This window comes from Vidua chalybeata, chromosome 3 (assembly GCF_026979565.1).
Source record: "Vidua chalybeata isolate OUT-0048 chromosome 3, bVidCha1 merged haplotype, whole genome shotgun sequence".
Classification (NCBI taxonomy): domain Eukaryota; kingdom Metazoa; phylum Chordata; class Aves; order Passeriformes; family Viduidae; genus Vidua; species Vidua chalybeata.
This window is the reverse complement of record NC_071532.1, coordinates 3,376,621-3,401,669: the sequence shown is the minus strand read 5'-3', so window position 1 is coordinate 3,401,669 and position 25,049 is coordinate 3,376,621. Positions and strand designations below refer to the sequence as shown.

Below are 25,049 nucleotides of genomic sequence, written 5' to 3'. Positions count from 1 at the left end.
CCTGAATGCTGTGTGTCCATATATGCACGTGTGTGATGCTCACTACAGCAAAAAAAAAAAAAAAAAAAAAAAAAAAAGCTGAATGAAGTCACAAAGAAGCAAGAATAAAAACTGTGCCTTGCTAATAAAAAAAATGAATTATTAAAAAAAAAACCACCAGCAACAAGAATATGTAAGGCAGAGGTTTGTTTGTTCCTCTTAGGAATAAGTGTTCTGGTATTACAGTACTTATTTTGGAAATTTCATGACAGTGATTTCATCCTTTGTAGCCACGTGTGGCTCAGTACATTTTTACTGTGGTTGCCAAGTAACAATCACTAAGCATTTGTGTCTAGATCAGTAGAGGCAAGTGGAGGGAATGGATAAAATCTATTTTCAGAGGCATAATCATTGGTGGCTCTTTGTAGGTTAATGGTTAAGTTCACTCACCAGGGGCAGTGTTTTGAAGGCCTTGGGATTTACAAGCAGGAAAATAAAAAGCAAAGAGACTAAAGAGGGTTTTTTTTTTCCTATCATTATTATTTTTCTTTCAGAGCAGAATGGCTTATGAGTGATTAAGAAGGCATTAACTATGTTGGACGTCAAGTCCCACGTGCAACAGGAGCTCTGTAATCCCCTCCTTGGGGCCGCTCCTGATGGTTTCCTCCCGTGTTTACTGTGCCAAAACCCCCAGCCAGCAGCACAGACCCCACTCTGGCCTTCTTCTGCTCCTGGGTGCACTTGTGCTCCTTCTTCACACCTGGTGCAGGTGGAGGAACACTTTTTCTCACTGCAGAGAAAGCGTTGGAGCGATGGGGGGCAAACAGGGAGGGAAACCAGAATATCTGTGGCACAACAGAGACACTGCTCCCTGCCTGGCCAGCCTGGGCCAGCTCCTGGCATGTCCCCAGGCTCAGCTGCGTCACAGCGCCTTCATTGCGCTGGCAGGGCTGCTGCTATCACACAACTCCCCCTCCCTTTTCTCCCAAGAAGGAAAAAGTCAAGCCTGGAAAAAGGGCCAGGTGTTAATTACATTTCATTATTCTTTCTGTGGAGGGCCAGCATGTGGGATGGACCTGGAGAGAGGGTGTGGCTTCCTTACTTCTGTTTCCATCAGGTGTGCACTCAGGAAATAAACGTGAGCGAGAGGAGCACCTGGACACATTTCCCTCTGTGACCGGCCTGGGTTTGTCCTGGCAGATCAAGAGTCAGGGATGAGCCAAGCCGGCAGCACTCACTGCTGACTCTGGCATAACTCAGCATCCCCTCCTGGGAGAGGAGTCAGGGCTGCCCTGCAGCTCCTGCTGTGACAGGGGGAGTGATGAGGGAGGGCAGGAGAAGTGCCAGGGAGCAGGGGTGACCTCAGCTCGGGGTGCTTCCCTGCCGGGGAAGGGAGTACAAAGAGGGGCTCCCCCTCCCCTGTCAGTCCTGCTTCTTATGGAATGATACCTGGCAAGCAGCACTGCCCTGTGCATGGATTGCAGGGATAACAAGCCAACATTTTACTCGAGGGGATGAGCGCCCTGTAAAATGACTGATCCTGCTCACTCAGGGGAAATCATGCCTGGTTTTGTCAAGGTCTGAGACACCCACGGGTGCTGCCTGCTGCCCACAGCCCTGGAGCACCAGCAGCCTTTGCCTGCCTGCTTTTGGCATGGAATGAAGAGCCAAATGGCATGGGTGTGTTTGGCAGGAACGGGCTGTGAGGAAGGACTTGGAAGCACTGCCACACCTGGCGCTGGCAGCACATTTCCCTCCGGTTTCACAGGGGCATGAAATTCCTGCCTGGTGTCCCCAAACCTCCCGCATACAATTCCCACCTGAAAGCCAGGCTGTCAGCAGGCAGGAGCCGGGGAGAAAAAGGGATTTGCTAAGTGTTTTTGCAGGTGTCCTGGAGATGGCAAGAGTGGAGAGGATGGATCCATCTCACACACGCTCTCCCCATGGCAGGAAGGAGTGGTTCCTGTTTAATTGTGGGATGCAGGATCACTGTTCCACACTGCTGAACGGGTTGGAAACCAAGCAGGGCCAGACCAAAATGTGCCAGAGCAGAACTGCTGGCACTCTCCCACCCAGGCCCTCCCCCTTGCAAAACAGCAATATTTTTAGAGGATCGGTCATATCACAGAGTTCAGTTCATGTCTGTTGGCTGGGATTGCTGAGTCCATCTGTGATTAGTAAGTGATGTAAGAGGGGTGGAGCTGGAAACCACCAGGATGAGTGGTGCAACACAAAGGGGAGTCCCAGAGTTTGCCTTGGATGTGAGGAAAGGCATCGGAGATCCGTCATTTGGGCCACGCAGTTTTCGTGATCTGCTGGACTGGCGTGTGGTTTAATGAGGATATAGGGACAGCTGGATTTAGGACTGGGAGGTTGCTTTCATAGAAGTGAGTTTCAGTCATTCTGAGGATCTTGTGAGTGTGTTGATAGGAGTGTTGTGGCCTCTGTGTGATCACAAACATGGAAAGTAAGATTGTAAATGAATCAACTAAATGCATAAGCGTTTAGCTTATGCAATACCAATATTGCATAAGCTCAATATTAATGCAAATGCAATATAAATATTGCATTCAGCTTATGCAATACCAATAGCATAAGGTACATTAAATGGATCCTAAGACATAGGGAAATGCGTCATTTTTAATAAAAGAGGCATCTATGCATTTTGGGTCACAAATACAGTATTTGAGAAAATGAGTCTCCGGTGATCTCCTGTCCTTCAGCATCTTTTTCCTCCAGGGCAAGAAGGTTTTGAAGATGGGAGGGGTAACAGAGCCAGTTCAGCCTTTAGTGTCAGTGAGGGCATTGTCACTTGTACTGCCAAACCCCCCGGAGCTGGGGGCAGCCACTGCCAGGCAAAACCAGAGCTGGGTATCTCTGTGTGCAGCCCACTGCTGACCATAGTCCTGAGCAGGACAAGACCAGATGTGTCCAGGTGTGGGCTGTGTGCTACTGCTGCTTGGGGAGTTACAGTCAACAGCTGCAAAGTGAGATGCAGAAAAGGCTTTAGTGCTCAAATCTGCACAACAGGGCCCCATCTGTTCTGCAGGAAATGCATACTTGTAATAAATTATCATCTTATACCTTCTGACAAAAAAAAAAAAAAAGAACAAAAAAAAAAAACAAACAAAAAAAAAAAAAAAAAAAAAAAAAAAAAAAAAAAAACCTGCTGAATTCAAGTGGAAGAAACTTTCTCCTTCCACTTATAAAATCCAGTAGCTAGAGCAGCTCCCAGTCCAGCAGGAATTTAAGTTCACACTGAAGAGCTTCAGGGTTGGTTTGAGTGTGTTTTTTTCAAGTAGATTTTGACATCTAGATCCAAGCTTAATTGTCCTCTTCTGATGGACTGAGATTTGGGAAAAAATAGAGGCAGACCTCTAGTAACTGCTTTTAAAAACCCTGCCTTCCTCTGAGAATCACAAGTGGGGGGGGGGCAGAAACCACACGGCCTCTTTTTCACATCTTCATCTGACTGCATTTCATGGAGCAGGAGAGATAAGGAGCCCTGCAGGACCTTTGCTTTTTAAACATGGGCTCAGAGCTGGATTTCACACCTTGCTATCAGAGGTAAGGCCTGTGCAGTGCCTTACCTATTTGGGAAGAGGCACATGGCATTCCTGCCTGGTGTGCCAGCACTCAGCCCTGGAGGTGCTGAGAGAAAGGCAGCTGGAGCTGGAGCTGTTTGGCTTGGGCCCAGCCAGACATCGCTTCTCCAGCGTGTTCCAGGCAGATATGGACATCTTGATGTGCCAGCAGCCCTCCTCATGCCACCAGCTGGCTGGGACATTCCACTTGGCACCTGACAAGGCTGCTCAGTCAAATCCAACGCGGCCACGCCATTCCTGCCTCACAGCCACTGTAGTCCCACTGGGTCTCCTGTCTGGTGAGGTGTTTTGGTGCACGAGCCCAAGCAGCTAGTGCTTGCAGGGGTGTGTTTTGTCATTTTTTCAGCAAGAGGAAGCTGAGAGGCAGTGTGTACAGCAGCTTGTTAGATCAGCAAAGCACCCGAGGCTCGGAGGAGACACGGCGGGCGTGTCGGGGTGGTTTTGCTGGGAAGCCTCCCGCTGCTCCAGGGCAGCTCCTGGGGAGCCACTCCACCAGCGTTTGGAGACACCCACTCAAAAGTGTGGATGGAAACACAGCCCCAGGTGGGCATGGCATGGGGAGAGATGGCAGATCAGCACCGTGGGGACACTGGAGATGAGTAACAGAGACAGGAACGCTCGTGCCAAGCCCTTTTCTGAGCCGAGAGCGTTCACAGGCAGATGTGGTAGGGCAGCACTGCTTTTGGAAGCTAAAGATAGCAGCAGAGTGCAGTCAGTCCTTGGTTAATCTGGGCTTGTTAAGGCCAGACATCCCGATCCAGTTCGATACTTTTGTTAAAAAGGCTGCATTTGCAGCGCTGCCGGTCTGGCCCGTTGCCCACTAGGGTGACACTGGCCACTGGGCACTGGGCCAGCTTGACTGGGTGACTTCAGCATCATCCTCCAAAGGCTGCAACAAAATGTTGGCCTGGCTCATTCTCCTGAGACCTCACAGCATCAGTCACAAGCAGAGCTGGGATTTCTCTGCTGGATGTCTGGGCCCCAGGCTCACGAACATCCACTTCTGTCCCCAGAATTCTGCTGGCAGGCCAGAGCTTTCTAATGTCTAATAAGAACACTATGCCAAAATGCATTTTTGCATGTGGCTAAAAAGTCCAGGCCATCATGGATGTCCCAGGGAGAGGAAAGGGAGGGAGGCAAGGCAGGAAAACAAGTGTGCATTGGTGATCTGTTGTGTTTGGCTTCATAATAGCCTGAATATTGTTCCCTGGACATTCTGAACTGGCCAGTGATGGAGGGGGCTGCTGGGACGAGTCCTGTGCCTCTTTGCCTAGAAGAAATTGTCACTGCAAGGAAGAGGGAACCAGAGGAGAGTGAATGGGAAGAGCAGCTTCCCAGGCTGGCTTGGCTTGCCTGGGAAAAGCCTGGGCCATTTATTTCATTTTCATTTCAAGTGGCAATTTAATTCATTTCTGATGCTGGGACAGAAGGTCACTGGCTTAAAACTGGGAGAGAGATTACTTTGTTTGCCCACAGTCAGCTGATTAAAACCATATTTTCTGCACATTTGAGTAGTGATTAGTGATGAAATGCAAATTCCATGCAAATTGGTGCAAATGGCTGGTGTGCACAGCCAGCTCCAAAGTCAGTCATTTTTCTTTCCTCTGAGGCATTTGGGCACTTTTAATGTGGAGGAGCTGGACAAACCCACTTGTGATCCAAGCATGTAGCTGAAGAAAACAGTGTGGAGAGAGTGGGAAACCAACTGGCACCTGAATGCACTCACCAAATTTGGGTGGCACCTAGTTTGGGTGCATCAACACATGGATCTTTGCACAAGATCTTTATTAAACAAGCAGCTACAAACAGCTCAAACAGGCCTTGCACATCCCTCACTTCCCTGCCTTCTTTCTCTTGTTTGCCAGGGCCTTCCTGCAGTTCTGTCAGAAGAAAAAAAAAAAAAAAAAAAAAAAAAAAAAAATCCCAAACACTTGCCACAAAGAATAATCGCAAATATATATGCACAAAAATATGTGCATATTTTTAACTTGACTCCTGTTTTCCTTTGGCTTGCAGATCCCAGAGCATTGCTTCAGTCTGAAATGCAGTGAGGCCAAGTTTCCTCACTTCCAGGCAGCTTTGTGGGGACAGCAGGGCCAAGAGAAATAAATAAATAATGGCTCACAGAGTGAAGTATTATATTTAGTAAGGCTGATGGATCCTCCTGAAACCCGGTTGTGAAAACTTTAAAAAGTGTCTGTTTCCTGTAGCTATCAACATGCTGGAAAAGGGGAAGCCCTACAGGCTTGGCAGATTTTCCCCCATGGCTGCAGCTTTCACAGCTGGTCCTGATTTGCCTGGATATTGCTCATTTTTCTAGAGCTCGTAACAACCCTGGAATGGAAATCCTGGCTCCCCTGGCACCCAGTGCATCCCCATGGTGTGCTGGTGGGTGAAGGATGCCAGCCCAAAAATTATTTATCCTGATTAGCTCTTGGCTTTCCCTGCACTTTGGGAAAATGAGGCTGGAATCATGAATAATAGAGTGGATAGAGGAGACCTAATAAAGGACAAAATTCGTGGTGAGTGTAAGTCCCATCACGTCAGCAAACAGGTTTGTGCTGCTTGTGGCATTGCCCTTCTCCACACACCGTGTTCACAGGTGCTGGAAAGCAAAGCCTTACCTGTGCCTGGCTGCTGGTCACAAACTGCAGAAGGGAAACGGGGCTGCTCCGGACTTAAAAAGGCAAAAGCAACCCAAGCCAGCAAGGAGGGAGGCTGCAAGTGCTGGGGCTGAGTGCCTCCAGGCTCTGTGTGTGTGTGTGCCTGTTAAATATACATGGCCCTGCTGTTTGTGGGGCACAGACAGGGTGTGTGCCAGGGGAGTGACTGGGCTGACGTGTCAGTGGCTCTGTCTCATGGCAAACCCGGAGGAACCCGTGCCTGTACCCAAATCTTCCACGAATCAGATGTAAATCTCACCGTCTGCAGCCTTCAAACCAGCCTCCCTCTGATGTTTTTCATGGCACAGCTGTTTCAGGTGGGAAACAGTGGCATTTTCTGCCCCCCTGAAAAGGGTGTGCTGTGCCCCTTGCCCAAGGATGTGGTGCAGGGTTCTCTGCTCTTCAGCTGGAAATCATTTTTTGTTCGCTGCTTTCCTGCCAGGGCCTACTGCACGCAAATCATTGTCCACTTGGAACATACCTTGGGCATTTTTATCTGGGTTTCTGGGAGCTGGGAAACATGTTTTTCTGCCTATTGCTAGGATTTTGACATGGCAGCTGTTTATTTGAGATGTAGAAATGGAAATCTCATCTTCACGAGTCACTCTGGAATTTTCCTCCAAAGATCAGTGAAAGCAATCATTAATATGGGGCATCATTTATAGCTCTGTGCAGAATAATCCTCCAGGCTCTCTGGCAGCTATGAATTGGAAAACAATAAAGACCGTTGCTAGAGGGTTCTTAAAAAAAAAAAAACACACAAATAAACAAAACAAAACAAAACAAAAAAAAAACCACACAACAAAAAACCACCCCAGATATGTTCTTTGATATATTTTCTAGGTCTCAGAAAAGGAGGCAGCAAACTGAAAACCTCTCTCAGAAAATGCGTGCAGCACCATTCCAAATTCCTACGGTTTTGGGGTTTGTCTTTTTTCCGTGCCATGACATCTTCCCTGAGTAGTGCCAATAAAATTAGAGGCTTTTGCTAATGTGCCCTGCGAAGGTTCCTCTGGGGAAACAGCAGCAAATGTTCACTTCCAGGGAGAGCTCCAAGGCTGCTGCAGCTGCCTCTGGGCTCCGAGGCTCAGCCGAACACGAGCCCTGTGCACGCAGAGCTGGGGCTCACCCCGGCTCTGCTGGTGCTGCCACACTCGGGGCTCTTCTGGAGCCTCATCCCCTGCTTGCTGCTGAGACTGTCCCCGTTCATTCTGAAATGCAGTCAAAGCATGCTGCAGATTGAAGCAGGGGGAAATTTGGCTGGACTGTGTGGGCTCACAGCCCCTCTCTTCAGCTTTGGTTGGGGTCCCCACTCATTTTGCTGCACGTGGTGGTAGCACAGGCTGAGTCTTTGGGTGCTCTTGCAGCTTCTGGCCCATCACACTCCAGCACATGGCCAGGAACCCTCACTCACCATGCTTGAGCCCTGCTGAGGTTAGGGTTTAATTTAACCTAAATAGCTTTAAAATATGAACACTGGTGAGAAAATAAAACTTAACTGTGTGCAGCTACTAGAGGATCCCTACCTGACTGTAGTAAATAAATATGCTCATGGTCAGTTCGACATCCTGATACTCAGTTGGAAACTAGGTATCATGATGAGATGATGTGAATTGATGTGATGAATGACAGCAGGGGGGCTGCACTGCAGAGCATTTGGAAGGGCACCTCAGCCTGTCTTTGAATGGAGTCTCCAGCTGAGATTTCATTCTCTTCTTTGAAAGCATTAATAGCCCCACAACAGCACTTGTCCATGCTTGAAGGAAAAGCAAATGAGTTTCAGAGAGGAAAAGGGGCAAGATACAAAAGACAGCTTGTATTTCCTGGCTGGTTGTTTTGGTCAATTTGGTTTCTTCTTACTACACTTTACTATGGTTTCCTTGAATCCTGACAGTATCTTTAGAGCACTTCTTAAAAGCTACTTTTACAACACTGCAGTTGCCATCACTGGGGAGGCTTTCTGGAGCCAAAGGTAGCTCATGCTAGCTCTGCTTTTATCTCTCTCTCTCTCCCCCTCCCCAGCTTTGCACTGGGAGGACTCTTTGGGAAACCACTTTTCCCTTGGCCTCCCTCCTGCCTTCCTTGCTCCTTCCAACAGCTCCTAAACCATCCCAGTGGTTCCCACCGGGCCCACACTAGGGAGAAACTCCCGAGCACAATGCTGATGTGCCTTTCCACTTTGTGCTTTAAATGCTTCTAAGTCTCCTGGTATTAAATTGCCCTCCCCAGGAGCAGCAGGGGTTTTTTGGTAGCATGACTGCACCTGCAGCCAGAGAACACAGCCCAGGGAGCAGGTTCTACCGACCCAGCCAAGCACTTTGGACAGAGCTAAACTCCAGCTTTCCCCAGCAGCCCTGGCTCACTAAGTCAAGCTCAGGATCGGGATGGACAGAAAAGGAGAATCATCCCCTGCAGATCTCCAGGCTGAGTATGAGGGGGCAAGTGTCCGTGTCCTAGCAAGCTTCATCATTTACCTCCACAAGCTGGTAAAAATACTGCAGAGAGCCTGTCATCCTTGCAGCAGGGATACAAGATCCATGTGCCTGGAGACATTCGTAGCTCAGAGGCCAGCAGTAAAGGAGGAGGAGGAGGAGGAGGAGGGGAGGCATGGCTGTGGAATTTCTCAGGCCCCATGGTTGCCCCTGCCATGGGTAGCCAGGCCAGCCAGCTTTCCTGCTGCTGTCAGAGCTTCCAGCTCCCCAGAAGCTCCCAGGCACAGGAAAAGCCCTGCTGAGGGCACAGCCTGTGCAAAAGCAGGTTTGGCAGTGGGAAAGAATGGAGCATTTCCAGAGCAGATTAAATCTTCCAAGACTTTGAGCTGCCAGTTTGAAGAAGCCTACACATTTTGCAAGTTTTTAGAGTCTTAGGACTTGGTCTAATTTAAGCAAATTGGCACATCCTGAGCACTAGAGAGAGATCCTTCTGCTAAGTTTCCTCCTCTGCAGCAAAGCATAAGGAAGAGAGAATTACTCAATATAGTGTTTGGGAAAAAAAAATGTTTGCATGGGCAGAGCAGCATTTCTTTTTTTTCCCAAAGCTGAGACGGAGGGGCTTTTCATTACTCTCTCAGCAGTGGCCACTCTACATGGAAAGTTTCATTCTGAATGGCTAAAGTCTGGCAAAGCACCAAGCAGCTGAGACAGACTCTAAAATAGTGGAAAGTCGTGGGCAGGCTCAACAACAGGCACTGCCTTCAACTCACAGCCCTTGACTGCATCAGGCATCCGGATGAGCATGTGTAAGATAGGAGGATCTGCTGGAGAAACAGCATCTGGGAACTTTTCCCTCTCCTGGTCTTAACTGAGGGTTGCAGAGGGATGGAAAGCAGCTTACAGGCTCTGGGGTTTGTGTGGGAATTGCCACTTCCATGTAACATCTGCAGTTCCCAGCACAAGAGAAATGTGCAGCTGGACCCGAGGCAGCCCCTGTGCAGCCTTGGCATGAGGTGGGGCTGGAGAAAGCCATGTCTTCATGTACAATCTGGTGGTGCTTGTCTTCTGACCTTTAATGGTGGATCTTGATGATCTTAGGTGTCTTCTCCAACCTAAATGATTCTGTGATCCTGTGACTGTTACAGGAGCAAATCCAGCACATGTGTGTCCATGGGGCTCTGCAGTAGGATTATTTCATCCCATATTCCATGTATCTGCCAGCCCTCTGATCTTGTCTTTAGTGCAGACACTGGAGCTGCTGAGCTGGCCACAAAGGGTGGAATTTTCAGCCCCACACAGAGCTGGATTTAGTTTGCTCCCACAGGGAGATCTCCTCTAAGAACCTGAACACACAGGTCCAGGCTGAGGCCATCAAGTGCTGGAGCTGGCATATGGCTGAAACCTCTGTGGGCAGGCACTTTTCTGTATTTTAAAAGCTCTTTTTAAGAGCCATTTTTAAAAGCTCTTGGCCATTTTCACACAGGTACATGCAAACCAAGATATGGACCTTTTCCCCCTGGGAAAGGGGGAAGAGCTGCTGGCCAAGGCTGAGCCCAGCACAGGCACCCTGCCCAGCAAAGCCATCACAAACTGTTCAAGTGGCTCTTCCACTCTCACGTTTCTCTTGGCCACTTGGTTCCTCTTATTTTAGCTTTGTTTGAACAATCTCCTTGGTAACTGGAGACAGAAGCAGAGTTTTTTCACGCTCCTCATCGGATTGGTTTCCTGCCTATCTCGGCGCTGGGAGGGATCCTTGGCAAACCTGTGTTTGCTTTTTTGTTCCCACCACAGGCTTTAACCCCATGGATCACTGGGGACTTCAGGATATCTGGTGTCTCTTTCAAAGGGTTTTTGTGCACAGAGTTTCAGCTGAGAGGGATGTATTTCATGACTTAATTTACTTGGCAGTAAACAGGTGGTGTGTCAGTCACAGTGTGAATGGTGACTCTCGAAGTTGCCTACATGCTCCTGACCTCCGGAGTGTCCAGCAGCAGGCAAGCTCCACTGGAATGGCTCTTGTGAGGATGCTGCAGCCACCAGAGTGGCAAAACCCTTCAGCAGGGGCAGGGAATGGCTCCTTGCTGTGGCAGCACCCTCTACCCAGGTCTCACAGCCCTGCATACCTTCTAGCACCTGCCTGAGGATATTGGGGTCCTTCAGTCTTTTTGGAGCAGTTTCTGTGAGGTAAGGGTATTAATCCCTGGCAATTCCTAAAGACCTGGAGGTGTTTGAAAAGGCAGGGGAAAAATCCCATCTCAACTGACACACTTCTTTCATCTCAGCTCTGGACATGGAAGTCATTGAAAAGGAAGAGGGGGGGGAAAAAACAACAAACCAAACAACTACCAAGCTGTCTGAAGATTTGCTGGGCTGGAGACAAAGAACCCCACTGCTGGTACTCAACTCTAGCACGTGCTTTTCCTTGGCCAGAGCCATCCCCAAAGGATAAAAATAGCAGTGTGAATACATAAAGCAGCACCTTTTAGTGCAGACTTGAGATTTTGGGGTCATCTGTTGACTTAATGGTCCAAGCAGTGTCCCAGCTTAAGGCAGCATTGTCCCAGCAGCAGCCCCTCTCTGGGGATGGCTGAATACTTTGTGGGGCATTGTCTGAGCGTGCTGTCCTTATCCCTTGATGGAAAGGACAAGAATGCAGGATCTGCATCACCTCCCTCGCAGGGCCTTCCTGGTGGCATAGTGACAGCAAGGCAAGGCACTGGGGTGTAGCTGTCAGCTTGGGTCTTCAGAAATGAGCATCCCTGATCTTTCAAGCCTATATAATGACAGCATTTCATGTGCTGCTACCCAGACACTCCATGTCTTTTATACCATCAGCTAACCTCTGATACTGTCCCAGCACAGGGGACTTGCCAAAGAGAGTCTGGACCAGGGGTGAACTCTGCATCCAGTCACTTAAAGTGCTAAATTGTGAGCATTCCACTTGAGCCTCCCTAGAACCCTGGCAGAGGATCATTGACAACTTCTTCTAATAAAAGTTCAGTGTGAGTCTACTGTCCAAGTCTTGAAATCCGTCCCTCGCATCCTTCACTGGGCAGGGGATGATAAGTGTAGTGATGGCCAAGTGTTTATTCCTGCCACACCATCAGGAGGCTTTGATCCTGCTGCTGGGTCACCACGGCAAGAGTTTCAGAGGAGTGTCTGGAAAAGCAGGGCCTGATCTTTGGGGCCAGCCATCAAATAAGAGGAGTCAGACTCATGCCTGGCTGAGCATGGAGCTGAAATGACAGTGGATGCTGCTCTTGAAAGCAGACCTGCACATTCTGTATGGATGTTTGCTGTTTGAATTTTTGTGGCATGCCCTCTGCTGTCACTGAGCATTCCTCGTCTTCTCCTTCTTTTTCCATGTACAGCTGCTTTTCCAGCAGCAGAGCTGGCTGTCAGCAGCCCTGGCAGAGTGGCAGGGCACAATCAAGACTCCTTGTCAAGTGTCTTCCCAAATAAGAAGGGAAATTCTCCCTCACCCTGAAACCCAGGCAAGCAGGAATTGAAATGTGCCTTCGCTGGGAGGGAAACGCTGCCAGGATTGATACAAAGTCTTGCTGTAGTGGCGGTGCTGGAGCAGTTCATGCACAGCACATGTATTTGGGGCTTCCTTGTATCCTGATTCCTGATGCTGAAGCCATGCTGTTAGACATTGACCTATTATTTCTGGTGGTCCCCACTGTTTTGTTTAGTCAGGTTTAACTCAGCAAAGTTTGCTAAATGATTGACAGAACTGCAGAAATGCCCTTTTTTGCTGGCAGTTGCTCATTGAAATTCATTTTGTGGAGGCCAAAAGCCATATAAATAAGAGTGATGTCTTCTGTTTGAGGAGCATTGTCATGGCAACTATCCAGGTGCATATGGGGAAGAGCAGCTCATATTTATTTGAAAGGTGAAAGCAATTATTGTCATGAGGAGGAACCTGGCTGCAAAGAAAAGCTGGATGTGTATTTGGGTGCAAGAAGCAATTGTGTGCCAAGTTTCTGTCCCCTTATTTACCTGCCTGGACTTCCCACAGACCTGACTGCCCAGCCAGGTCAGTCAAGAGAAAATCCCAGAAAGGCAGACTAGGGGGAAATGCCAGATTTTGGCTCTTAACCCTGTAGGCTTAGAAGTGGGATTTGCAGGCTTTTATACTGAGCAAGGATGTTGGGCTGGGCTGAGCCCTGGGCAGTCAATCCTTTGCTTGCAGCACAGGCTGGATTTTTCAGGACTAATGCAGTTTTCAGCTGGCATGGGCAGGGCTGTGCACAGCCAGGGGAGAAGTTATTTCTACTCTGTCAGCTTTCCTAGGTACCTTAAGTAATTGCTGCTGGGGGTGTTTTTGATCAAATTCACATCAAATGTGTTTTCCCTCCTAGTCATCAGTGGTATTGCACTCTTTGTGCAAGCTGTCCTTGGAGCTGCAGACACTGATCTAGATGGGTCTCTCCTGTTTGATCCCTCAGGGATCCTGCCTTCAGCAGGCACTCTGGGAGCTTCAAGGGCTGTGGATCATAATCACTAGACATGCATGGCAATGAGATTGGGAAAAAGCAGGAAAACAGCTTTGTCCTGGTGCCACCACATCCAGAGCCATGGAAGAGGAGGCCACAGCTGTGGAAACATTTAAGCATGACCGAAGGCTCAGGCACTGGTTTGGAGCAAATCAAGAGAGTCTCATTCATCTTCATCCAGCTGGTCCCTTGCAAGATATGACACTGGCAGATGGATGAAGAAGTGCATTAGTCAGAGCACAGAATTCACAGTCACATCAGAGCAAACATTGAGGATTCGCCAGAAAAACATTTCTGATCTGACAAATCCTTCTCAATATGGTCTTCCTAGGAGGAGAGTCAAGCAGCATTCAGTCTGGCATGTGAAATCATCTTACCTGGCAATCGTTGCTCCTAAAAAGTATTTTCTGAGACACTGAGCATCAGCTGTGCCTGTCAGCTCCCAGCTATTCGAGCAGCAACAGCCCTCAGTCTTCCTGTCTCTGCAGACCACCTCTCATGCCTTGTGTTTGTGCAAGGCCAAGGCAGAGCAGGCTGGATCTTTTTCCAGGATTTTCCTGGTAGTGATGCTCTGGAGCAGGACGGTGTTATGTATTTGAGCCGTATGTTGTCATTTAAACTCAGCACATCCCGAGGCCAGGGGAGCAGTTGGTTTATGCAGACATGGAAATGACAACACAGCCCTGCGGTCTGACTGATTCAGGAGACCTTGGGGAAAGAGGTGGAGGGCATACAAGAAAATGAGGGTAGCCAGATGAATTTTTGCTCCAGAGGTGGGGGGAAGGTACAGAGGGACCATTTCCACTTCCCCCTCCCCTTGTTTGTGGTGTCCAGGCTGGTTTGCTCGATGGTTTTGGGAGGCACTGGAGTGTGAAGCCCCATGCAGACCTGGGCTGCTGGACCAGCAAACCAAGCTGCCACATCAGATCAGCTCACATCCATACTTCCCAAAGCATGCGTCATGCTTCGTTTCAGGCAGGTTTTCCTTTTCCCTCCCTGTCATGTTTGCAGTGCGCTGCAGGCAAAATTTTCATTAAGTACAGACATTTCGTGTCAGCAAGGCTTGGTTTGGCAAAGGATCCTGCATGGGTGACTCATGGGACATCTTACACAGATGGGAACCCATCAGCAGGGACAGAAACCCTGATGAACCCTCTCCTCTGCCAAAGATCACTGCTGAACAGCTAAAAGCACGTGTGGCACAAGGTCTTTCACATAATCTGGCCCATTTTTGCCCCTCTTCTGTCCCTCAGGAAGGTTTGTCCCCTTGCTGGCTGAGCAGGTGTCACGTTGCCCTCACCTGTGTCCCCCAGCACACACACACACGCCCTGTGGCTGCGACAAACACCTCCACCATGGACATGAGTGTCTCTCTGTACGTGAGGCTGCCACCTACTCACCATAAGGTGCAATTTTGTTGTCAGCTGATGAAAGAAAAGCCCCCTTTTCTTCACCTCCTTTTCTTCCCAGCAACAAGCAATTTCCTTCCTTGAGTATCTGTCAGGAATTTGAGCAGGAAAGCTGCTCTTGGTTGTCGGTTCCAACCATGCCCAGGGGTCTGGTCCGGGCTCCTCACTGTGATGTGGCCCTGCCCTCTGGCTCAGGTGGTGGTGATGATGATGATGATGATTTGGGAGTTTTCTTGCCCCGAAGTCCCTCTGCACAGGCACTGTCCAGTGACCTGTGTGAGCCTGGGAGCTTCCCAAGCCACGTGCCCATGTCTCATGGCAAGCTCTAACTTCAGCTAATTAAGTGACTGGGCTGACAGGCAGACGTGTTAGAAATCAATGTGGCAGGGTTCTGTGGGAGTCTGGGAGCTCGTGCTAGGACAGGCAGCACTGATGGATGTGGCTGTGCAATGTCACCTCCAGAACACGTGTCCCTCATGGCCATTCCCTCACTGAAACTGATGGCCCTCTTGGGTGGGAAGTGCTGGTCTCTCGGGACATCAGGGCTGGCAGCACCAGGCTTAGGCAGCACAGCCCACTCCTGACTGCCCAGCCTGGGTGTCGTAGCTGTGAATCTGCAGCTGAACATCCTCCAAGCTACTCCTGTGGCTCTCCTGGGCAATCAGTGGAAGCTGGCTGGGTGACAAGCTGCAGAAGTGCATCATTCCCTCTGTTGATTCAGGAACAAGTGTCTGTGCAGACAGCAGCAGCGTGCCACGTTCTCCTGGGCAAGCTTGTTACTGACTGCCCTGACAGCTGGTTGTGTGTTTATTGTTTTCCTGGCCCACTGGAGACACCACTACTGACTGTGTGCAGAACTTCTTGGCCATTCCAGCTCTGGCATGACTGAACTCTGGTTCTGAAAGAGAGCTGAGGAAGTGAGTGCTGGACTTGTGACATCTCTGCTCCTGGAGATCTGGCCCTGCCAAGAAGTGCCCTGGATGATGTCCCCTGTCCTTCCAGCATGTCCTGCCTGAATCTTTCCAGAGCTGGCTGCTGATGCCCTCCAGGCTCCCGTGGTCCTTGCAATGCTGGTTGCTCATCTGAGCCAGGAGAGGGGTTTCTGCCATTTCACTGAGCTGAGCAGTGCAGTGTAGATTGGGAATGGCAGAATTTTTGCGAATATACTCATGATTTCCACAGGTGTGTCATGACTGTGCAGATATTTGGGTTCAAAAGGAATGCAAAGGTACATGGAGATCCTCACCAATCATTCCTGATGCCATTTGATCCCTTGAGGGAAAAGGCCAGTGCAGACAGGAGAGCTGGCAGTTCCAGATCCTTATATCTTTGCCTGGTGCTGCACTCATTTTCTCTCCTGTGGTCAAAAAAATATTCATAGAGAAATATTTTGCTGTTGATCTCTGTCCTGCTCTTGTCACCCTGTGCCAGACTGTTCTAGCTCATTACATATGCACCAGTCCCTGCACACTTTTGGGATTGCTCTCAGGGTGCCTTCCCCAGCTGGCATTTTGCTCTAAGCTTTGCTTCTCTTCTTGTCCTGCTTTTGCCATTGTACATTGGTGTAGCAGCTCTTCCCTAGAGCCTCACCAGCCAAGAGAGCTTTTCCATGGGCTGCTGTAACTAAGGGTTATGTGTGATAAAAGACCTCTTCAGTTTGAATGAAATAGCCTGGTTTGAAAGGAAAAGTAAGTCCTGATGGAGAGCATTGGACTTGGAGCGAGGGCAGAGCTTTGTATGACACATCCACAAAGTCACCACCCCTCTCCTGTTGCTGCTGGGTGTCTACAAGAGGAGAAGAGCTGGAGCTGAAATTCTGCAAGACCTGTTTACTCTTTAATTTCCAGTACATGGAAATGAGATGAAATTCATTCCCTCAGCAATTGCTTGGACTGCAGACTCGGAAAAGTGCAACTTCTGGCACAGAAGTGCCGACAGTCATGGATGCCCTCAGTCTTGATGGCAGAGCAGGGCTCCTTAGCTCAGGTGAGATGGACCCAACACCAGTGCAAGGAAAACCCAGCAGCATCAGCCCTGGTTTGCTGCTAATGCCCCGTGGTATCACTGGAGGAAGGAACAGGGAGGCATGTCAAGACTGGTGATTTATGTCAACACAGGACCTCTATCCTTGTGATTCTTCAGAAATTGTTCTTTCCCACCTGCAGCATGACTGAGGCTCAAAAGAGTAAAAAACTAATCCAGCTGTTCCAAGGGCTGTGGTGTTGTGCACTCATGGGATCTTGAGTGTTTGGCTTAAATACCCAGCTGCTGTGGACATTAGGTTATGGCAAAACACCACTGGCAGCCCCAAATCAAAGCTGATTCTTGGCCTCTGTCTAGAAGGGGCAGCTTGGAACCACCCTCTGTATTGACCCCAGATTCCCACGAGGTGAAGAAAATGTGTAATGATTTTTAGAGGCTGCTTTCATCCTTTGTTTTTTTCCCCTCTGTCTCGTGGCTTTGGGACTCCTGGATCCTGGCCCTGCAGTGACACAGCATGAGGAGTTTCAGGGTGCTAATAAGTGTCCCTTTGATTTTCTGCTATGCACTATCACAGCTTGTTCTGGCAGAGGCCCTGAGCCACAGGAGAGAGAGATCCTAAATGCAGATTTCAGAAGTCCAGGGACAGATGCTGCAGGCAGTGCTGTGGCTGCTCTGTGAGCCTCAGGCAGCCATCCTGGCTCTGCCCATGCTCATTCCCACCACGTCCCAGACCTGGGAGAGGAGTGAGGAGCAGGGACCACATGGAAGGGCCCAGCAGGAGCAGGGGGACATCAGTGCCTGTCCTGGATTGCTGTAGACAGCAGTCCTTACTGTACTGCAGGACCAAAGGTGCAGTTGCCTGGCCCTCCTCCTTTGCACTGGCCAAGCCCTGCCACGTGTGTGCAGGACCCTGGGAAGGGGCTCTGTAGCAGGCAGAAGGCTGTGATGGAGATCAGGCACGCTCTAACAATAGCCTGTGTCATTTTCACATCCTTGCTGTTTCTCAAACACCATTAGGAGGCAATCCTTTCCTCCAGGATTGCAGTCTCATCCCAGGGACAAATCTGCCTCAGCAATTTTTGCTGATTGGAAATCCACGCAGAGAGAGCAGACTTGCCATTTGTTCTGCCTACCCATTTTCCCAGCAGCCTTGTGCAGCAGAAACAGCAGCAGCAGCACACAAGTCTACCCAACACAGGGCACTTGCTCACACCCTGGAATGATCACCTGGAAAACTGCAATAACACCACCACCTCCTGGCAGTGGCACTTAAATCCCCATTATTCTGCTTTATTCTGTGAAGTCCATTGCTGTTGGAGCATCAGAGATTTTTTTTTTTTTAATTGGCACACAGATTTCTTTTTGTAAGGGAGAATTATTCTGTGGGGCTTCAAGGAGTGCCACACATGGCAAGCCAAAGTACACCCATAGGAAGTTTATGTCTTGATGTCTCTGCTGCCCTCAGAATTTAAGAAGGCACCTCTCTTATTTACCTTTCCTGGGGGGGTTTTCCTGCATGAGGCCAGGATGCAGCGTACATTTTAATGGGAGCTGTCAGGAAAATTATTGATTTTGTTAGTAATGCTTCTGAAATTGTGCCATTCTGGTAATTCTATCAGGTTCTCTTTGAAAGCTTAACTGAGAGCATTTTTATATCCTTCATTAGTTTTTTAATACATGATAATTTCCCCTAACTCAACAATGCAAAGCAAGATCAGATGCCTGCTTGGTAACCATTTTTCCTATGTACAAACCTATTGCAGCAATAATTACAAACTGAACAAATTATTACAGATATTCATTATAAAATACAATTACACTGAGCCGTGCTGCATTGTTACACTTTTCACAGCCATCACTTGCTCTTGAGTAAATGGTTTCATTAAAAGCATGAAGGGCAAACGTAATACACTTCTGACTCACAGCAAACAGCACAAGAAATCATCCTGGCTGTTCCTCCGAGTGCTTGAGGTGTTTACCCTGAATGAGTAGAAAATGTTGACTCTGCTGCCAAGTACTTGTCAGCTTAACAGGGGCTCTGGGTGGCCAGTGCAGATGTGCAGGGAGAGGAGAAAGCCAGAAATCACGGCAGTGTGGCCTCAATTTCACTCCCCTAGAGCGTGGCTTTCTTCCATGTTTATGGGTTTCAGTGCTGGGACCTGCCAGGAACGGCAGAACCTCCTTCATCATATCTTGGAGCAGCCTTGGGGCTGCTTCAGCTTGTGCTGGGTGCTCGTGGAAAGTGCAGAGGAGCCAGGGGTGGGGTGGGAACCATTTCTTCGAAGGACAGGGCATTCAGGCTTGGCAGGGAGGGAACACTGGGAAAGCTGGTTTAGGTAAAAGCACTCACAGGAGGGCAGTGCTGTCAGGTGAGTGTAGGGGGAAAGCAAACCCAGCCAGAAGCAAACACAGGACTACAATCACTGCCTTGGCTTTTTGTTTTGTGCTGTTACTTGTCTGGTTCAAGATGAAAGCCAGGAGGAGGTTCTGTCCCCACAGCAGTGCCAGGACAGTGAGCAGAGCCTCCAGGGAGGAGCAGAGGCCGCTGGATTTCTGTGTTGTCTTTGCAATGGCTTTGCACTGTAGGAAGGAGCACAGGTCCACCACCCCATGTTTGTACCCCAGATCTGGTCACCTTCTGGTGAGCAGCTTTCAGCCAGCTGTTTCTGTGAGTCCCTGAAAAGAGCTGAAACACCTCTGTGCTAGTTTTCTTTCTCTGGAAGAGCAATTTTTACATCATTGGGTGGCTCAAGGAGCAAATCTCTCTCCTAGTGGCCACAGACTCCTGTGAGGCTTTCAGCTTCTGTGGTGTGTGCTTGTGGCTGTGCTCTGAGCGGTGACTGTGCCTTCAGACCTGTCCTGATGATGTTCCAGGGGCAAATTCAGCAACCTCTGGGTCATGTGAGAGGGCATTGCTGCTCAGCTCTCTAATGGGAGAGGACTAAACCTTGAAGGCTTGGGAAAGGGTCTGCTGCTTGGAAAGTAAAATTTAAGAAGTAAAATCCCACCGTCAGTGAAGCTTTCCACGTGCCTGCCCTAACCAGAAAGGCTATTTTTCCTTTGCATTCCCTTCACAGAAAAAGTCCTAACTCCAACATCCCTTTCAAGCTCGTAAATCAGAGCCTCCAAAGGCCAAACTGAGCAGCTGATCATGATGTTGTTCATGAATCTGCTGAGCCTGGGGAGACAGAGCCTCTTCCATGCCCAAGCTTGAGCATCATGCTTCCAGGGGCTTGGTCTGTGCTGGTTCCCAGTGCTTGTGCCCACGCAACGTGTGCCAGCTGCCAAGGGGCTGTTCTATACCACAGGGTTTTGGAAAGGGACGTGTCTTGCCAAGACATCTCTGGGGAAGGGTGGCCCAACCTGGCCATGCCAGTGAGGATGGCACCTGCAGGCTGCTGGTGCTCTGTGGCCTGTGCCCATCCTGAGGCAAGCTTGGCCCACTGGCTCCTGCCCTTTGCTTTTGACTGTGCTGTCCCTCCAGCCTGTGCCACCAAAACCACTGTTTTCTGTCCACAGCCCCCTTTTCCTGCTCTTTTCACCTTCCTCCTCTACCTTCTTCTCCTTCTCCTGTTCTGCTCCCTGTATCTCCTCCTCCCTTTTCCCCCCTTACTCTTGAATCTCTATTTCTTCTTCTCTGTTCCAGCAAAACGATATCAATCAAGGTGATAGATGATGAGGAGTATGAGAAAAACAAGACCTTCTACCTAGAGATCGGGGAGCCCCGGCTGGTGGAGATGAGTGAGAAGAAAGGTGGGGGATGTGCTCCGGGGCTGAGCCCAGCCTGTGTGTCCCTGTCTGGCTCACTCATGTCTGGCACCTGCAACACCGAGCTCACATCCCCGGTGCCTATGGAAAAGGGCAGGAGCAAGGCCACTCCCCGTCCCCCCTGAGCACAGCCTGTCCCCAGGCCACCACGGCACGACCTCGGCCGGGTGGTGAGGATGCTCCTGCCCTTCCCCATATGCCCCAGGGGGGATGTGCAGCCCCCTTTCCCCCAGCCAACCATCTCTGTCACCACAGCACCCGGGGCGTACGTGACCTGCATGTGTGTGCCATGCCAATCATGTGTTTGCCTTTGTCTTGTGTTCCCACAGGAAATTCATTACCCTTAGAGTACTTGACCGTGAGGAGTATGAGAAAGAGTGCAGTTTCTTCCTTGTGCTTGGGGACCCGGTGTGGCTACGACGAGGAGTGAAAGGTGTGAGAGTAAAACCAGACCAGCTCTCGAGGCGCTGCCGCTTTCTCTGTGTCTCCCTACTCTCACACTCCTTTCTCCTCGCACTTTGGCTCCTGGCCGTTTTGCCCTCCCTCCTCTGAAGCTTGGCCGCTGCACCTTTTTGCTCTGTTTTCTTTCCTCTTTCGTTTGGAGAGGACTCCATCCCAGCCCAGGGAGCGAGGAGTGCTCCTGGCACCACCCCGGGGCAGGGGACGGGGAGCGTCCCCAGCCCCCAGAGATATTTTGGGAGTGCTGCCCCTGCTGCACCGCAGCTGCACCTTCATTTAATCAGAGAGAACATCCAGCCTCGACAAGTGAAAAGGGCAATGCTGCATCATTTTTATCAGAAGATAAAACAGCTTTCACTTGAGGTAAAATGCATGGCCAGAGCAGTAATTTTAGCCTTTTTATACTGGCACTAGGATCCGAAAATAGATGAAAATCACAGCCCAAGTAGGTAATATCAGGAGATGCAATCAGTTTAGGTAAATCAGGTTATGCTCAAATGAAGTTTCATGGCTCTGCATTGGATAATAGCTTCTCACAGGAATAATAAAAACAATTTCCTCTTTCATCACATTTCTAAACCAAATACCAAACTTCCCAAAAAGACAGAGTTCACCTATTTTCCCATGCTTTTTTTTCTGCTAGAAAATTAAGTGAGGATTCATGGCAACGGCTGGTTCCGCACACTGCTGGCGGCTGAGCAAGAAGCACTTTCAGAGTTACTTAAGAGAGGGACCAGTATTAAAGCCTTTGCAGAAGATTTGGTCTGTCTGCTGTGGAGCTCCTTTCTAGTTTCTGGGACATCAGCTCTCCCTCCAGCAGGCATTAGGCTGTAATATTTATTTGATAGAACAGAGAGGGCCCTCAGTGGTCCCCACACTGAGTGGGAACATGCCACGTTCCTCTTCAGCTCAGGTGCTAAGTCAGCTGCATTGTCCCCTCCATCAGCTTCCCTGCTGGAGGTAACTACCTAACAAAAGCTGGGCTAAAAAATCAGACACTGGCATGACTCAGGCACTGCAGGTGGGGTCTGTGTCATTAAATGGAGCTGGTGGCATCTGTGGAGCATGGACAGTACAGCCAGGATAAAGTTACACATGGATGACTCAAGTCAGCAGCTCCAGCCTTGCCCACAGGGGCCAGTGTGGGCTCAGCCTTGCAAGTCCAGCAGGAGCAAACGTGCTCTCCAGATCCAAGGTTTTAAAACCAGCTCTGGAGATCCCAGCTGAGATTTTTATCTAAAAATAAAAGGAAAAGGAAAAAAAAGAAGTCTTATCTTCCTGGTCACAAAGATAACTGGGGAAACCTGAGAGAAGATCAGGTTTGCCAGCTTGCTAAGTGGAAGGCAGGACAAAACTTTAAAGGACTATTTAAAGCAGCTATTTGCTGCTTTGGCCATGCAATTTTTTTTTTTTTTCCTTTTAAACTTGTTTCTTTGTACTTGGTTTGGTACAAGAAGCAGCAAGGCAGGAGGAGCAGTGTGCTCAGAGACACAAAGGCATCTCTGAAATGTCACCCCTGGGCTGTGGTGGGGCCCAAGATCCACCAGGGCACTAAGGGAGAGGCTTTTTCTTTCGTTTTGGAGATCTAAAATGTTGAGCAACAAGACCCTTGAGCCGAGCCTTGCCACAGACTTTTCTTGTCTCATTGTCTGTGCCAAAAGTGCAGCTGCTGCTGGAGCCATTGCTCCCCATCAGGCAGCTGGAGGAGGTCAAAGCCAGTAGCTGCTGCACATGGGACATCTTGTGTCCCCCTCCCCGGGGCAGAACTGCCTCTGAGACCAATGGAAGATCTTGCACATACAATTCAAAGGGGAAAAATGAATTTTTTGGAGTGTGTCTTTTAATCCCATAATCCACCCCATGTTTGCAGTGGTTTTTATTTTAAATCCACAATCCCATTAAACATTTCTGTTTACCGTCTTTCTCTTAACACTAACGGTATCCTACAGCTTTACAGATCTGAAATCTCTGCCCTGGGATCTGGTGTCTTTCTGTGGATATCCCTTTTGATTTCATTATTCATTTACTTTTCTTCTTCTGTGTTTGTCTCTGTCTCCTTCACAGCCCTGTTGTTGAATGAGCTTGGTAAGCGCATTCATTTTTTCTTTTCCATTTTTCTGGTTTGCCTATCTTTGGAAGACAGTTGATTTTGCTTGATGTTTTTCTTTGCTCACAGCATTCTCTTTTAGGGTGGTCAGCACTGTTTAAGTAAGCTCAGGTAACCTAATGCCCCATCTTCCCTTGGAGTAGAGCCCCGAAGTCATCAATATTAAGAGGTGGTGCAAGGAGCATTTTTGGGGGGGTGGTGCTGTTACAGCCAGAGTAAACCTGCCAGCACCCCGAGATACAAACCTGTGCCACGCAAATGAACCCATCACCTCTAAACTGGTGTGGCAAAACAGGATTTCCTGGCGACTGAGGGATGCTTGTGGCTGGACAGGAAAGTTGGCCAATCCTTTTTGAAGAGACAGTACAAACTTTTCCTCCTGTCTTGGGGAAACTTAGAGCCTAAACAGCCTTTGAATTTCCTTGCTGGCCACCTCCAGGGTTGGGCAGCTGGGGAGTGGGCACCCTCATTCCCCACGCACCCACAGCCCCAGGGCAGGCTTCACCCCTTCCACAGCATATATTGGACACCAAGGGGTGGCAGCTTGCAGATGTGGGTTGAAAAGCCTGTGTTCAGGTCTCCCCACACTATCCCTGGGGTGTGTGTTGGGGAGCAGACCCCATGTCCACAGTGGGGCAGGGAAGGGCCACCATGTCTGTGTTGATGTGCAAATGCTAATCCTCATTTATTCTCTCTCTCTCTCTCCCTTTTTCTCATTTTTGGTTTCATCTAGGTGGCTTCACCATCACAGGTATGGATTTGTACTTTTCCCCTATCCCCCTGTTCCTTTCTCTTAATGGCCATATGCTCACCCTGCTCTTTCCTCTTGGTTTCCTCTTTGCTTTTGTTCTGTCCTGGAGGGAAACTCTGGAAGGGTAAGGAGGCGCTGAGCCGCGGCCTGCCCGGCCCGGCCGGTCCCGTTAACACCGTGTCCTCTCACAGAGTGCTCTGCCTGCCACACACGCCTAACCCCGCCTCGGGGAGGGTGACCTGTCACCCCCGAAGCGACAAGCAGCCCCTCTCCATGTCTTGGAGCAGGGTGGGCTTCTCCGTTTGCTCCAGTTGTCCCCTGGCTCTCTCCTCACTTCCCAGGCCTGGGCCAGGTGCCCGAGCGCTGCAGGAAGGGCAGGACCCCATGGCTGCTTCAGATGTGCAGCCCCTGCCCTTCCCAGCAGCAGGGCTGGCTCCTCTGGCATGAGCCAGCCCAGCTTCCCTCCTTCAGCTGAACAACATGGGATGAGAAGGTCCTGGGTCCCACACATTGCTCCTCAGGAGCCCCTGGAAACATAAATTCAGATTTAGGAGGCTCTGGCTCCGAGGTGGGTCTCTTCGGCCTGCAGGAGGAGAAGGGCTTTCCCTCAACTCCGTGCCACAAGGGGCAGCCAGCAAGGGAGCGGCACTAACCCCGTGTGACATAAGAATGGAGTTTACTAACTGCACGGGGACAGCTTGTAGAGTGTGTGCAGTCCCCCCTGCTGATCTCCTGCTGATCACTTCAATAGGCAAACCTGTCTTCAGGAAGGTCCAGGCTAGAGATCATCCTCTTCCTTGCACCGTGGTCTCCATCCAAGGTACCTGTGGTGTGGCACCATGTCAGTCTCTCATGGACTGACTGGGGTGTGTGCCTGCTGACAGATTAACTCCAGTCCTTTTTAGCCCTGATGTTCTTCTGCCCATCCCTCGGGTGGACTGGAAGGGACTTCAGTGGGGTCTGCACAAGGGACAGTGACAAAGGGCGTGCTGCCTGCAGTCCCCATGCCCCAGAGGTCACCCAGATGACAGTGGAAGTGCAGACCTGCTTCACTGGTCTTGTAGTCCCTCTGCTGCCTCCTCTTTTAGGGTTTGGAGCCAGGCATTGGCCTGTGGATGGCTTCTTACATCTGTGCTCTTCCCTCCAGCCCCGCCATCACAGCAGGCGTTGGCTGCCAGCCCCCTCTCCAAGGCAAAGCCCTGCTCGGAAGGAGGCAGAGCCAAAATTTCATCTGTGTCTCAGCCCAGGGGCTGCTGTCAGAGCTCTCTTGCTGTGACAGGCTGGTGGAACTGCCCTGACCGTCCCTCAGTGCAGACCTGGAGTGCTGGGGAATGGAGCAGCCTTAGTGCTGATCTTTCCCCTTCCCAGCAGCAATTACCAAGCAATAAGCTATT

At 49.8% G+C, this 25,049-nt stretch overlaps 1 protein-coding gene across 3 annotated transcripts in view; it reads left to right on the top strand.

Moving 5' to 3' along the window:
* SLC8A1 (solute carrier family 8 member A1) overlaps positions 1-25,049 on the top strand; it is a 111,685-nt gene that overhangs the window by 77,137 nt on the left and 9,499 nt on the right. For 2 of the 3 annotated variants that reach the window (XM_053937473.1, XM_053937474.1), the window contains 2 exons: positions 20,217-20,323; positions 23,638-23,655. In XM_053937473.1, the coding sequence (XP_053793448.1) occupies positions 20,217-20,323; positions 23,638-23,655 (125 nt within the window). Of the gene's footprint in view, positions 1-20,216; positions 20,324-20,667; positions 20,772-23,637; positions 23,656-25,049 lie in introns of all 3 variants that reach the window. The other variant, XM_053937475.1, reaches the window with a different exon arrangement.